The 15,944-nt window shown below is 34.5% G+C and overlaps 1 protein-coding gene across 1 annotated transcript in view; it reads left to right on the forward strand.

Moving 5' to 3' along the window:
• LOC109830730 (farnesyl pyrophosphate synthase 1-like) overlaps nucleotides 1-15,944 on the forward strand; it is a gene marked incomplete at its 5' end in the record, with an annotated part of 24,866 nt that continues 8,922 nt past the window's right edge. Inside the window, 7 exon segments of the mRNA XM_020398098.1 lie at nucleotides 1-109; nucleotides 543-567; nucleotides 753-868; nucleotides 990-1,076; nucleotides 6,853-6,969; nucleotides 7,054-7,142; nucleotides 7,370-7,421. Coding sequence (XP_020253687.1) covers nucleotides 1-109; nucleotides 543-567; nucleotides 753-868; nucleotides 990-1,076; nucleotides 6,853-6,969; nucleotides 7,054-7,142; nucleotides 7,370-7,421 — 595 coding nt within the window.

The following is a 15,944-nucleotide window of genomic DNA, read 5'->3' on the forward strand; positions in this document are numbered from 1 at the left end:
GGTCGATACCAAGTCGAGGTTCGTCGAGATATACGCCCGCCTCAAATCGGAGATCCTCGAGGATCCCGCCTTGGATTACACCGACGACTCCCGCCAATGGATCGATCGGGTGAGCAGCAGTACTCTAAAAATCGTCGGATCTCTTGGATCTTGCTCGCGTATCGTCGTGAATGCTTGCGTTGCTTTTGGTCTTTGAAAATCGAATAACTCAAATGTCAATTTTCGGTTACGACTTAAAGAAAATTTCATGGGCTTTTAAAGCGGTGGAATTTCGCCTTCTTCCTGTAACAGTTAGATATGCTCTAATAATGTCGGAAGTGGTCATGACCGTTCTATCCAATAAGTAGAATCTCTTGGAAAGTATTTATTCAATCAAGTCAGTTATACTTGGATTGAAACGCTGTGAACTGTATATGATATTTTTCATCATTATGTGTTTTTTATAAGATCGTTTGACATTTTGTAATTGCTATATAACTCATTAACCTCTCATATTTGGATGACCCAATAATCTTTTGTTGTCATGGTTGCTTTTGTGGCAGATGCTGGACTATAATGTACCTGGAGGTGAGCAGCTATCTGCTTATAAGTTGATCATATGCTATCAAATTGAGTAACGTACCCAGCCTGCATTTCTTAATGCTGGACACATCATGTGCGAGGGTTCACAATTTTTGATTTTTTATAGTTATTAAATTAAGCCCCAGTGCTTATTCATGAACCATTTTGACATGGAGATAATATGTTTGCAGGAAAGCTAAACCGTGGTATCTCTGTCATTGATAGCTACCAATTGTTGAAAGAAGGAAGCCAACTCACTGACGATGAATTCTTTCTTTCAAGTGTCCTTGGTTGGTGCATTGAATGGGTAAACAATCACCTTTCACGTTCTTAGTTATAAGCATCTTCCTCTAAGCAATTAAATTATAATAGTTGCATTTCATGGTTTGCTTCCCACTTTGAGATTCTTTCATTGATGATATATGCAGTTGCAAGCATACTTTCTCGTAGTCGATGATATCATGGATAATTCCCACACAAGGAGAGGCCAGCCTTGTTGGTTCAGACTTCCTAAGGTTGGCTAGTTAACCTTTTATATTTTTAACAGAATTCTTTCAACGTTTGATGCTATTGCTCGGGGCATTTAATTTGAAGTTCCACTAATAAGCTAAAACTCAGATCGGTTTTTCATTATTATAGATTGATGTTTCACATCCATCCTTTTCACATGGCCTATATTGTTTTACGAAGACATAACACTATGTTGGTGCATATCACTATTGTATTAGACAATCTTTTATCTAAAGATTTGTTCTAAAATGAGAAAAGGAGTAATGTCCTGAATAACACACACAGAGAGACAACACACGCAGCTGACTAGCAGCCAATGTCTGCTAGAGCACACAGGATGCTTACTCCTGCCCATGCCTCATAAAGGCCAACTTGTTTATTTCTCCCTAGACTATCTCAAAAATGAAGTTAAAAGAAATAGTAGCATAAGGAATAATGATCACTGGTTCCTACAGGCTAACCAGTATGCGAAATCATCAACTTTAGGTCCTTGTGCTATTCTGGGTAAAACAACAAATACAAATGGCCATCTTTTAAGAATGAAAACTTCCATTTACAATAGCATTCAAGTATAGTCAATCATTCTGTTGGAGGCCGTTTGAGAAGTTTCTTGTGCCTGTGCACTTTATTGGGAGCAATATATGATTTTTGCGGTGGTAGTAGTTAAGCTTCTACAGTAAACTCAAGCAATGTAATCACTTACGAATATCTTGATGCAGTAACCCATGCATCCATTCTTGTAACAGACGTGGTGAATCATATTAACACTATTATCATAAAAGGTTTTCTTGACTATTGCAAAAGATGAAAAATTTTAGTGATTGATTTGCTAAAATAGTCATTTATTATTAAATTGCAAAGGCCAATTTTTTATTGCCTTAGATGAAGATGTATGAATGACCACTTAATCATAAAAAAGCCTCAAATTTTGGAGAAACTCCATGATGAACCAATCAAGTGGATTTATAGTTGGCCTTATTTCCCTTCGTTGACATTCACATTCATGTTTGAAAGGCGGTTGATTGCAACACAAACCTACTTTAAATATTTCCCTTCGTTGACATTCACATTCATGTTTGAAAGGCGGTTGATTGCAACACAAACCTACTTTAAATGCAGTTTATATATTGATTGACATTCAGATGTGGTTTCTTCTATATGATGGCCCTATTTTAAAGGTGTTTTCTAGGGGAAAAAGCCTTAGAAATAATTATCTTTTGATTGTATGGCGTTACAACAATAGTAGGTTAGCTTATTACCTAATTTTTGGTGTTTTCATGCATGAATCATGTTTTAGTAATGACTCACCAGCCTACTGATCTTTTAAAAATTAAAAATGAAGAGTGGATTAAGCGAAAGAATTTAGATATACCTGTAATGACTATTGAGAATTGTGTTTACTGGAGAGAACATCTGATGTATGACATTTGGAAGATTAGAGTAGTTAGGATTTTTAGGATATGATCTTTAAATATTTGGATAGGATTGGATTAGTTATTTGGTTGGATTTACTATCTTGTCATTTTATTGGATTTGATTGGATCTATCAATTAGAATTTTGATTTATTTTTTGCTAAAAAGGATTGTAATGTGTCATTTTTGAGATGGAGAATTGATATGAATAAAAATTATGACTTTTGAGTGATACTTTCGAGTGATTCTATGTGTAAAGCCATGTTTTTTTGATTAGGACCTTGTGTGAAGCCGACCTTTTATATTATTTTCAAAGGTTAGATGTCGTGAGTGAACCCGGTTTAGTCTATTTATTTATTTTTAATTCCGAATTTATTTTAAAAATACTGTTCATTGACACTATTCAAGCGTTACTGCTCACACGGTGTTGTGCATCTTCACCTCCATTTCACATCATTTGGTATCGGGGAAGTTTAGTGGTCCACGATAATCATGGATAAACATCCACTTCATCACAACAACTTGAATTTAATCATTTGAAATTTGGCAATGTATCTTACTTTTATGGGTTTGATGGATATGAAGAGAAATATGATTTTGAGCTCTTGAAATTTGGCAATGTATCTTACTTTTATGGGTTTGATGGATATGAAGAGAAATATGATTTTGAGCTCTGGATGCAAGACTTAGAAGATTTATTTTCTATTTATGATTTTTTGGATTGGCAGATGTATATGTAAGCTAAATTTAGGCTAGAAGGAGAAGCTCAAGATTTAGTTGTTTTAGTCACAATCATTCTAGTCATCAGCCATATACGTTCATGGGCACCGATAAAGTTCTGCTTGAAAGGAGTAATTCTAGTTATCCAACTAGAACTAGAAAAATGTTACTATTTTTCTTCAAAGCTCGAGACAAAAGTATCGTTGACCCAATTAGATGGGGATCTACAATATGAAGCCAAGTCAAATCTAGATTTAAAATCGGAGTCGACACCAAAACCGATAGTGGAACCTGAACTAGATTTGGAATCAAAATCAGATCATGAACCTAATCCAGTGCTCGAATCTGAACAAGATCCAGAAAAGAAGAAAATCAGAAGATAAATTCAGAGCACAAACTTCAACTCGAGCTTGAACCAAAGACTGAGTACAAGGTTGATCCAAAGGCCGAGCTTGAATCAAACCTAAAGCCCGAGTTCTAAGTTAAAGTGCAGTTCGAGATACTTCCAATCTATGGTAATTCGCTAATAGAGTTTGTCATTCCAAATCTTGCGCCACCTCCACGTTATCGAGTTATGCAGATAATTTTAAAGATCCCGCAGTGCATACAAAAATATTACCCACTAATTGAAGAATTTTTATACTCTCTTTATAAAACTCGACCTACAAGGGGAGATTTGATGCAGAGCATGTAAAGATTGAGTTGATTTTATTTGGTAATTTAGTTTGGATTTTATTTAGAAGATTTTATTTTAGTTGATAGGGATTTGCAGCTTGAGAGTTTATCTTTTTAGATGTTTCTTTTAGATATTTGGTTAGGATAATATTTTCAGTTTTATTAGATAAGGTTTAGGTGATTTGATGTTATCTTTAATGTGAAGTTTATTCTATAAATAGTTTGTATCCTCCATAAGGAAAGAACATTGATTGATGAATAGAATTATGATTATGTGAGGAATAAGAAAGGATGCGGATTCACTCCAAAACGTCACTCAAAACTTACAACTTTTATTCATATCAATTCACTATCTCTAAAATAAAATATTAAAATCTTTTTTGTAGCAATAAATAAATCCAAATTCTAAATAATAAATTTAATCAAAACCAATAAAAAAAATAAATCTAATCAAATAACTGATCTAATTCTATTCAAATATCTAAAAATCATATCCTAAAAATCCTAGGTAATCTAATCTTCTAGATGTCCTAAATCAAATCTTCCTCTTTAAATCCGACGTCCTCATCGAGAACACTAAGAAGAGATCATAGGCTTCTACGGTGTCATCATGAAGGCACTTTGATCTTGCTCAGGCTTTGAATCAGATGATAATTTGAGATCATGAAGTTGATCGTTTTTTCTTCATTTTTGGAGAGAAGGTGGATCCTTCAACTCTGATACTGGATGATGCAGAACGGAAATGATGATAAATAGGATTGGTTATTCAGTTCCCCGTCAACAAGGGGAGAACTGATGCCGGACAAATTCGAAGATCAATTTGATTCAGAGTGTAGGGATAAACTTGTTAGGATTTTAAAATTACGTTGGATTTTAGATATACTAGAATTAGGTATTGGATTTTATTTCTGTTAGGATAGGTTTAAGTTTGTTTAATTTGTTTTACATATACTAGAATTAGGTATTGGATTTTATTTCTGTTAGGATAGGTTTAAGTTTGTTTAATTTGTTTTACATAGTAGGTTGAGTTGATTTTGGAGTTATTTTGTTTAGATAAAGGTTTCAAACTCTATAAAAAAGTGAAGGGATTCTTGTAAGGCGGCCGAGGGTTTATGATGAATAAAATTTTATTTACGTGATATTTTGGAGTGATTCCTCAAGACGTGAAGTCATCTTTCAGATTAGATGTCTGTGTGTGAAACCGGTCTAACCACCTATCTTCTATCCCTAATTTATTTTTACTTAGTTGATCTTGTGTTTTAAAAAAGAAAAAGTTAATGTTCACAACCGTTTGTCATTGTTCACCGGAGCACTATTCACCGAGTAATGCTCATCTGAAGTTTTTTCGGCGCTTTTCCGTTCCTTGTCAACATCCTGCCACAAAATCCCAATATTGAGGAAGTAAACAATATTATTATCTTCCTCCTATATTCTCTTCTCTATCTGTGATAATTTGAGAAAATGATTGAGTGTCTTGTATATTAGTTCAATGCAAGTAAATGAACTTATTATCTTCCTCATATATTCTTTTCTCTATCCGTGATAGTTTGAGAAAATGATTGATGTTCTAGTTTATCTTCCTCCTCTTATATTCTTTCTTTTTCTACGAGAGTTTAGACCAAAAATATCAACTTGTTCGATTGGGTTGATAGAAGCAAATTTTCTTTATTTAATTGGAGATTTTATCTAATATTAGTCCCCCAAATCTTTCATATTTTGAATTTAGTTCCCCAGATCTAGATATTTTGAAATTAGTCCCCCCAATCTTTAAGTATTTTGAAATTAGTTCCCTAAATCTTTCCACCAACTGCTAACTAGAAGGACCAATTTAAAACATTTAACAGATTTGGGGACTAATTTCTGAACATATTCGTGGGTTATCCAAAGACATAACTCTGAAGTCTGAATAGACAAACTCCTGTTTGGGCATGCAAGTAACTGATTTCAAAATGACTTGTTTTCCACAATATTTTTATTTACCATAATATCTTATTAGGCATTGTTTGTTAAGATCATAAATCTCTCTCGAGAAACCTGGGTCAAAATAAGTCTGCTTTGGAAACCTAAGTACTCATCTTATCTTCCTATTTAAATTAACTCCCATGTTGTGATGCCCTGTCAATGGAGCTGGTTGAGGAACCCTACAGGGAGGAAACCATAGCACTGAGTTCTTTAGCATTAACACAACCTTTTAAGTTGACATCCTGTTGAAGATGTGGATCAATGCTTTATATGCAAAGGGGAGATTAGAGACTGTAATTCATTTTCGATATGAGTTATACCCCTAACTATGAGGGGTTGTATTCTAGAATCTTCGTATTAATATGGCTCTTTAACCAATTGCACACTTAGTGTATTATTGTACCTATTCACTTTCACTTCCAGATTTTCACATACTCCAGAACAATTTTAACCTTGTAGATTTCAAGGATTTTTAACTTTCTACTTTATGCATTCTAAGGTGCAATACCAATCTGAGTACATATTCTATGTGCTTTTGGATGCCGGATGTGACATTTATTGTGGCTGTCAAAAATCTTTTATAGATACGTATCTTCGTAACACCCTGAGCAAATACATTCCATGGGTCATCACCCATCACTGTAGTCCTCCTGTCAGAGCATGCTTAACTGTTAAGATTTCTATGGTTCCTCCATCAGACAATGCGAACATTTAATCATTGAGTCATGAGAACCATAGTCTACCATAAATATTTCCAGATAAAACCCATGTGAGATATCTACTTGTTATTGTCTTTTGGGGAAGAAGCTATGGTAATTTGGCTAAATATTTGTGCTTTTTAATTTCCTTTTATTGAATTAATCCGGTATGAGTTTTTCCTCAAATGTTATGCTTAATTCAGATAGTTTTGTTAGGGACTAAGTCTGACTCAAATAATCTTGTAATAGGTAATTATATTTATTGTATTCATCTTACTATAAAGAACTGATAATTTCTCATATTGCTCACTAGGTTGGACTTATTGCTATAAATGACGGGGTTTTACTTCGTAACCACATCCCACGAATGCTAAAACTACATTTCAAGGAAAAGCCTTACTATGTTGACCTCTTAGATTTGTTCAATGAGGTAAATAAATCTAAAATAGATGTTATGGTTTCAATTTTGATTCTTTAGCTCATCATGCGACAAATAAATAGTATGTCTTGCCAGGTAGAATTTCAGACAGCTTCAGGGCAGATGCTTGATCTGATCACAACTCATGATGGAGAACAAGACCTGTCAAAATATAAATTTCCTGTGTATGTGAGGCATTTATAATAGTTTTTCATAATTTGTGCTATTATTTTACCATGCTCTTATCTTACAAAATTTCAAGCGCAGCTTATGATCACTTCTCATACAGTTTTTGGCAGCCAAAACTTATTGGTTTAAAATAATTCTAACTGCTTGTATTCCGACTTTTTTTTACTTCAAATTTGACATGTTTTTCAGTTGCTAACGATAGTTTCTTGTATTTGACATGTAGTTATCAACGTATTGTCCAGTACAAGACTGCTTATTATTCATTCTACCTTCCGGTGAGTGAACTAATGGATGACACGATTATAGATTATCTATCTTTTGTTAATATGCTAGGTTTGATGATTATGGTGACCCTATTTCATTTTTCTTTTAGTGAAACTTCTTGATTGCAGATAAACTCTGAAGTACTTTTGCAATACTACTGTAATTTCTTATGTAGACTTTACATGGAATGCATATATTTGACATCCTCAATTTCAGAACACAATACCTTAGAACTGTATCATATATGCGCCATTTACATGCTTCTTATAGGGAAGAATCACAAAATACTGAAGATGATATATCCTGCTCTTCTTGTGTATACCATCAGTCCATCACCATAGGTAGATACCCATTCATCTTTAATCAGAAAAGAAATTTCTGATAAATATATGCACTTTTCTTTAGCATCACCAATGCTGCATAAAAAGAGGAAAAACTGACATTTGTGTAGTGAGCCATCAAATTTGCTCCATTTATGGGTTAAAGGTATAACTCAAGATGCAATCAAGTCATATCCTCATCTCCTATCTATGCTAGCAGCTTCTTTGAACACTACTCTGACATGGGTGCAAGATACCATCAAGCAACTCAACTATGTAAGTGATGTATGTGACAACATGTCTGCCATAAATCATGAGTCCATTGTCTCAAAAAAGAAGCGTAGCTAACTAATAAATATTATGCACGAACTATCTTATAAATACATATATCTATGACTATGACAGGCAAAGTATATTTCAATAGTAAGTCATAAGAGAATAAATGCATCTGCTTAATATTCACCAAACTCTGATGTGCTATATGCACACCTTCTCACTTGCTTGCCAGGGTGTTCCGCAAGAATGTATTGGTGCTTCCATTCCTATATTAACTTAGTAACTTTTTTCGAGATGGCATACATAAGGTCAACAAGATGAAAGAAGGAGTGATATGAAAAAATGGGTAGAGAACAGTAGTTGAGAGGTCAGAGGATGACATTGCAGAAGAAAGAGGAACATAAAAGAAAGAGAGAATGATGAGAACTTAAAAAAATGAAGATTAAAGTTGTCGAAGGCACTTATGCATGCTGGTTCTTTTTTGCTTGGCCTCTGTAAGGTGGCTAGTTAAGTGCTCCAGATTAAAAGATGAAAGCAATATGAGGAGCATAAAGAGGTGCATAAAGGTTGAATTTAATTTTGAAACGTATAGTGGCTGTCACATTTGAAATTGTATATCTAAAAGAGGAGCTGGAGGTCGCATAGAGGTTGCATTTAACTTTGAAACTTATAATGGATGTCACAGTTGGAACTGTAGTTGTAAAAGAGGAAAACAAAGAGGAAGAGGACTGAGTTACAGTTCATCTGGAAGTAGCTCGAAAACTAACACCTTTCTGTTTCGTATAAGAAAAAAGAACCCTCCGTTCTAGGTTAGAGACAGAGCTTATGGTTTTATCTTTGTCCTAGGCCATATAGATGGGAATCAAACTTAGGGCACAGACAGAAACTCGAAAAGTTTGCATACTGATCGAGACTTTTGTACACATGTCATCTTGCTTGTAAAAGCTGTCATCCTATGACACTGAAGCAGTATAAAGTTCATGCACCATCCTTGACGGTTGGGCTACTGCCTTGCTAAGAGGGACGCTGATCTTCAGGCTCTTATGTGGTGAAAGTGCTCAAGCATCTGAAGAAATTGGTAGCCATCTAAGTTTGCATTGGGTACGGGTATCGTTATGGATGCGGGTATAGGTATGCGGCAGGGCAAAATTGTAAAATGTAGGGTACGGGAAAACGGCTATATGTGTGTGTGTATATATATATATATATATATAATATCATATATATATATATATATATATATTATATATATAATATATATATATATGATTATATATATAATGCGCGCGCGCACATATTGCCATATATATATGTATACATATATGTATCTACACACATGGAATATACATATAGTACATGCAAGTGTATATACATACATACATACATACGTATATGTATATATACATATACATACATATTACGCATATTTTTACATATATATAGCATATTATGTGTGTGTGTGTGTAATAATTATATATATAATATTATATATATATATATATAATATATTTATGAGAAAAATGGTAAATGCATGTACCAAGGCACAAATTTTGTGCTTGGAGTGGGATGTGTCACATCCTCATCCACTCACTACCCATGTGAATGGATCCCATATTTTGAGATGAGTGAAGGGGGATGTGACACATCGACTACGCAAAGCATAACTTTTTGTGTTTGGTAACCGGAAAACCATACGCCATATTGCTCTCATCTCTCTCTCTCTCTCTCTCTTTCATATATATATATATATATATATATATATTATATATATATATATATATATATATATTATATATTATAAATATTTATATTATAGTATATGAGATTAGTGAGTATCTTGTCATAGGAAGGGATTTCCGTCCTTGAACGCTTATGTGACACATACCGCACCATCATAAAATTAGGAGAGAGAGTGAAGTTGCTGGAGATTGTGGCCTACTTACTGAGGATGTGGGATTGTGCCACATAGACGAACATGAGGAAAAAATCTCCTCCTAAATGACAAGGAATATCCCATTTATATATATATAATATATTATAATATATATATATATATATATAATATATATATATATATACATATGAGGAAAAATGGTATGTTGGTAGCCAAAGCACAAATTTTGTGCTGGTAGTGAGATGTGCCTCATTCCCAATCCAGCGTCATTCATTGAGGGGACCACTTCAACCCATGTGAATGTATCCCCCATTTGGAATGAGTGGAGGATAATATGCCACCTCAGCAACCAAGCAAAAATTTTATGCTTTGGTACAAGCATACGCCATATTCTCTGCTCTCTCTCTATATATATATATATAATATATATATATATAATATATATATAAAAAATATATAATATATATGAGAAAGAATGGGTATGCTTGGTACCAACATAAGATTTTGTGGGCTTGTAGTGGAAGGTAGTATATTCCGCCTCCCACTCATTGAAAATCGGGGCTCACATTCACCATGTGTTGGGGAGTGGTGAGAAATTGGAATTGATAGATGAGAATAAGACACTTTACTATACAGCACCAAAAATTTGTGCTTGGTTAACCAAACTAGCTCATTTTTCTATATATATATATATATATATATATATATATATATATATATATATAGAGAGAGAGAGAGAGAGAGAGAGAGAGAGAGAGAGAGAGAAATATGGGTTTGCTTGGTACCAAGCATAAATTTTATGCTTGGTAGTGAGGTGGCACAATACTCTCCACTCATTTAAATAAAGGGTCACATTCACATGGGTTGAGGAGTGCATGGGGATATGTAACCATTTGAATGAGTGGAGGGGATTATGCCCCCTCACTACTAAGCATAACTTTTTGTGCTCGGATAGTTAAAATCCTTATAGGATAGCGAAAATCGGGAATATATCGGGGATAAGTAGTATTTATCGGAGTGCTATACTGGATGGTGTATATGTATAATATAATAACTAAAAAATATAATCTAACCATGTTTAATAAAATATAAACATACCAAAATATAAATAATCATGTTTAAAATCACTAACCAATTGTAAAAAACGAAACTTGCATCTTAACAGCACGATGAAACCATTTGATTGCATAGCCTTGAAAAAAATATAATGTTAGTTAAAATGGAATAATAAACAAGCAAATAATAAGATGACATCAAGAATGAAGAACCATCTAGGCATCTACATAATTATTGTGTAATCATGAGATTCATAAACTAACTTACTAAGTTGATATTTAGTAGTTATGAGCTATATCAATATCCATAAACAAACATAACATGAGCTAATCAACAATTAACCAAGTTTCAAAAGCAACAAATAGTTCATAATTCGTAAACATTCAAAGAGCAAATCCAAAAGAAAGCAAAAGCAAAGATAACTAAATTAATCTTCATCGGAGCTAAACGTTGGAATATTATCCATTCCCTCATCCGAATCGGACTCCGAAGATTCCATGTCCTCCTCCTCATCTTCCAAAGGCTCCTTTCCCTTTGATGAAGATTCCCCAAACTTTTTTTTTCTTTTATATTGCTTTGTTCTACCACTCTCTCTTTTTAGGATTAGCTCCAATGATATCTCCATACTGCCTCCAAGTAAGAGATTCCCCTGCAAACACTTCATCATCGCTCTCATCATGATGACCTCCTCTCTTCTTTGTAGTCGTCAACCACTCGGATGACCTTTCTTCATCATCAAAAGCAATTAAAGGATCTCTATCCTTGTTGGAATGCTTATTCTTCAACATTGCATTGAACTTGACGTAGACCAAATCATGTAATTTCCGATGCGTTAGTTATTTTCTCTTTTTTGTACGAATCTACAAAGTAGAATCACGAAGGAGGACAAATTAGTCTCAAATGTGATCCAATATGATTTAAACTTAAAAAGAGCCATTACTATCTCGAAGGTTTTCTAATTCCTCTCACATGCCGAGGAGCTAGTTGTTAAACTCAAAATTCTCATTGCCATCATCCTCAATTCGGAAGCGTCAGTCCCAAAAAGTTTCCACCATATAACTAGTTAAGTCATAGTTGAAAACAACTCGTAACTTGTAACATTCAAACAAGAATTAGTTAAATCACCAAATTAATTTGAATGAAAAATGAAAAAATATCTGAACTATTATTAGGCTTTTTTGCTTCTCTCTTTGCAAGTTCTCTCCCGGATGATCCTTTTTGGTGCTGATAATCAGAGAGTTGGTCTCCAATCTTGCCAAGCATGTCACCATCATCTGGATAAAATTTGTTCATACAATCAACAAGGCAACTCAAGAAACTTCCATCATTTTCAATCTTCATAAGATTTGGATAGTAGACATAAGGATTTAAATAATATCCCGTTTTATGGAGTGGTTCTTTAAGTGGCATCAAATCTTTTATCAATATTCTTCTCTGTAAAAAGATATTTCTTCTCTTCATCCCGAAAGGCCTATTCATTCTCCTCCTTAGCCTCCAACAAGTCTCCATACACAAAACCCCATTAAGGGGATTTTGCCTACTCTCCTTAGAACCTTCACCAAAGGAGAAAAAACTCTTAAGGACAAGATCAACATCGTCCCAAAAATTGTTGCTATGAATGATCTCGGCAACCTACAAACAGTCAAACAAACAACATAATAATCAATAATACAATAGAATTATAGAATATAGAATGCAAATGAATATGTTTAGTTACTAGTTACAAACTTTAACTTTTAAATTGTACCGTACCTTTTTCCCCGCTTCTTTTGTTGAAAGTTCGCATTCCATCCATTCATTAGAGACAAACATTTGCTTGAACACTTTCTTTTTACCTCTCAATGACTCCAAAGCAAGGAATGTCGTAGCGAATCGTGTCACCCCAGGTCTTACAAGGTCTCCCCGTGCAAATTCTCTCATCACATGAAGATATCTCTTGTGGCTATAGATGTACACTGACACGGTTCTTCCCATTGCAATTGCACTCCGAATAGGTCTTATTTTGGCGTTATCGACTAACATCAAATTAATAGTGTGCGCCGCACAAGTTGTCCAAAATATATCTAGCTTCTTAATTGCTTAGCTTTTTGCGGTTGCCATGTTATTTGAAGCTCCATCGGTGATAATTTGCACGACATTCTGCACCCACAACTCTTCAATTGCTTTCTCCACATAGTTGCATATATAATTCGCATTATGCTTGTCGTCCGATGCATCACATGAACCCAAAAATGTTGTTCCTCCATTTGAATTCCGATCACTCCAAGCATCGGTCAGTATGGAGCACCCGTTAAGTGCACAACTTTTCTTAAATTTTTCAACACTCTCCCTTGAATAGTCTCCCTCAATTCATATGGTGTCGGAGCATCCAAGAAGGCTCCAAACTTTCCAATTGTATGCACCATTTGTATGAAAGAAGGAATACTTGCGGTATTAAAAGGGATGCCGGCTTCATAGAATCATCTCCCGATGTACCTGTTCACATCAACTCTTGCCTTCTTGCTGTACTTGTTGTCCATCACTTGTTGTTTTATTTTTAATACTACTTCGGCCAACTCATGAAAGCGGCTCGCAAAATCGTCCATTGGCCCTTTCGTCTTGAAGGAGGATGATGATGAGCTTCTCTGACTCTGAGTAGATGTGGTCACACTCCATTCATATCCCTCTTCCTCCCCTATACGAACGCCATCGAGTAAATCCTGCATTTTCAACTCCTTTGCACCCTTATTCTTCTTGGCACTATCAATGATTTCATTAACTTTTTTCTTCATATCTTCGGTGACCTTCTCACACGGCATACAGTTCCCTTTGATTCCAGCCAAATGTTGTTTGAACCGGCTTATACCTCCACACATAGACTGCCCACAAAACTTGCAACGAACCTTTAAACCATCATTACCAACCCGCTCACCATATGCCAACAAGAATCTTTACCGCTTGGTTTTGGTGGTTTATTAGATGCTTGGCTTTCAGAATACATTCTCCTGTCAACATTTAAGAGATATTGAACCGTGAACACAATTTTGAAAATAAAATGGCAAACACAATTGCACAAGTGTATATTTATTTTATTTATTTCATCACGTCATAAAATTTTATGCCTAACATCAGTCAATTTTATTTTGTTGCAAACTTGAGATCAAAATGACATCAAGATTCCAAGGAATGAAGGAACTGAGGAAGACAACTTAAAATAGCAATTGTAAACTATCTGCTGATCCAAGTTGTAAAACTAATCAATATTAGTCGTAGTGAGTAGTGAACAGTGATTCGATGAAACTCAGAGATTATTGATCGAGTTATAAACTTATAATTAGCTACAGTAGTTGCAGTAAAAAATTAGTTGCAGTTAAAACTAATTGCTCAAGTAAAACTAATTGCTCAAAATTAATTATAATTACAATTAAATTTGCTTATACAGTCTCACAAGTATTTTCTTAAAATTAATTACAAGTTTGCTATAAACTAATTGCAGTGAAAAAACTTTTTAAGACTTGTAAGTTGTAACTAATTTCTTATACAAGTCTCACAACAAGTCACAGTATTTTAACACATATGGGGAAATCCTAAAACTTCACAGAAATTCTTACAGAAAAGACTTATAAATATCAAGTTAAGTATTGATGAAAGTGACAAACATAGATAATTTTGTTTTTTTAGAGAACAGAGAGCAAAGGAAGGGGAAAAAAAGAAATAAGAGGAGATAATTGTAATTGGAAGAGAAGAAATGAACTAAAAAAGAAAAAGTCTGACTGAGTTGGATTCAACCCCAATCTAGCATAGCTTCACCTTAGATCATGAAGAGAAGAAATGAACTTAAAAGAAAAAGTAAAAAAACAACTGAGCAGTAGATACATGGTCGAGTAAATCCCGCTGGACAGCTAGAGTTCGAAGGAGAGGCGAGCGAGGTTCATGGAGATTCACAGAGGTGAGCGAGCGACGAGGTTCACGAAGGCGAGGCAAGCGACGAGGTTCACGGAGGCGAGCGATGAGGTTAGGGCTGAATGTTAGGGCTAAAGGTCGGGGAGGCGCCGAGCGATGAGGTTCACGAAGGCGAGGCGAGCGTCGAGCGATGAAGTTCACGGAGATTCACGAAGAGACGCGGAGAACAACCGCACAGAGAGGGAGAGAGATTCACGAAGGTTAGGGCAAAAGTTTTATTTTATTGTCAAAACGGATCGGGTCGGGTTTAAGAACTCAACAATCCAACTTAACAAACCCAGCTGATAAACACGATAATTTATATATATATATATATATATATATATATATATGGGAAATATGATTCTAAGGAGCCACATGAATATTTAATTACCATAAAATATGATTTAATCTAAGGTCTGTATGTTTTGTTCCAATGAATATTGGTAAAATCTTAACCAGCTTAAGCACATGAATCGAGAGTTTCTCATCAATTCACTTCATCATTTTACGGTCCACATTTAAAATTTTCAACATCAAACAACTATGCCCATGTGCAACGGACATACTTTATACACACACACACACACACATATATATGTATATATGTACATGTATATATGTATATCTATATATGTGTACCTATGCATATATGTATATATGCATATATGTACATGTATATATGTATATACATACATACATGTATATATACATATATGTTTATGCGTGTGTGTAGCCAAGCACCAGTTTTTGTGCTTGGTAGTGAGGTGGCTCATTTACATCTACTCATTCAAATGAGGGACATTCATATGGGTTGGAAAGTGGATGAGAACGAGACACCTCACTACCAAACACAACTTATGCTTGTATTCCTACATTTCTCTCTCTCTTAAGTTGATGTCCACTAAACTTCCTAGCCACTCATTTATTAATATAAAAAACTTTTTCATATCATGTAAGGATCCCTAGGCAATATGAATAGCTAAAAAGTTTGGTGGATAATTTTTTGTTATCCACTTAAGTTGACATAAGTTTTGCTCTATATATATATATATATATATATATAT

The sequence above is a fragment of the Asparagus officinalis genome, chromosome 2 (genome assembly GCF_001876935.1).
Source record: "Asparagus officinalis chromosome 2, Aspof.V1, whole genome shotgun sequence".
NCBI classification, from domain to species: Eukaryota; Viridiplantae; Streptophyta; class Magnoliopsida; order Asparagales; family Asparagaceae; genus Asparagus; species Asparagus officinalis.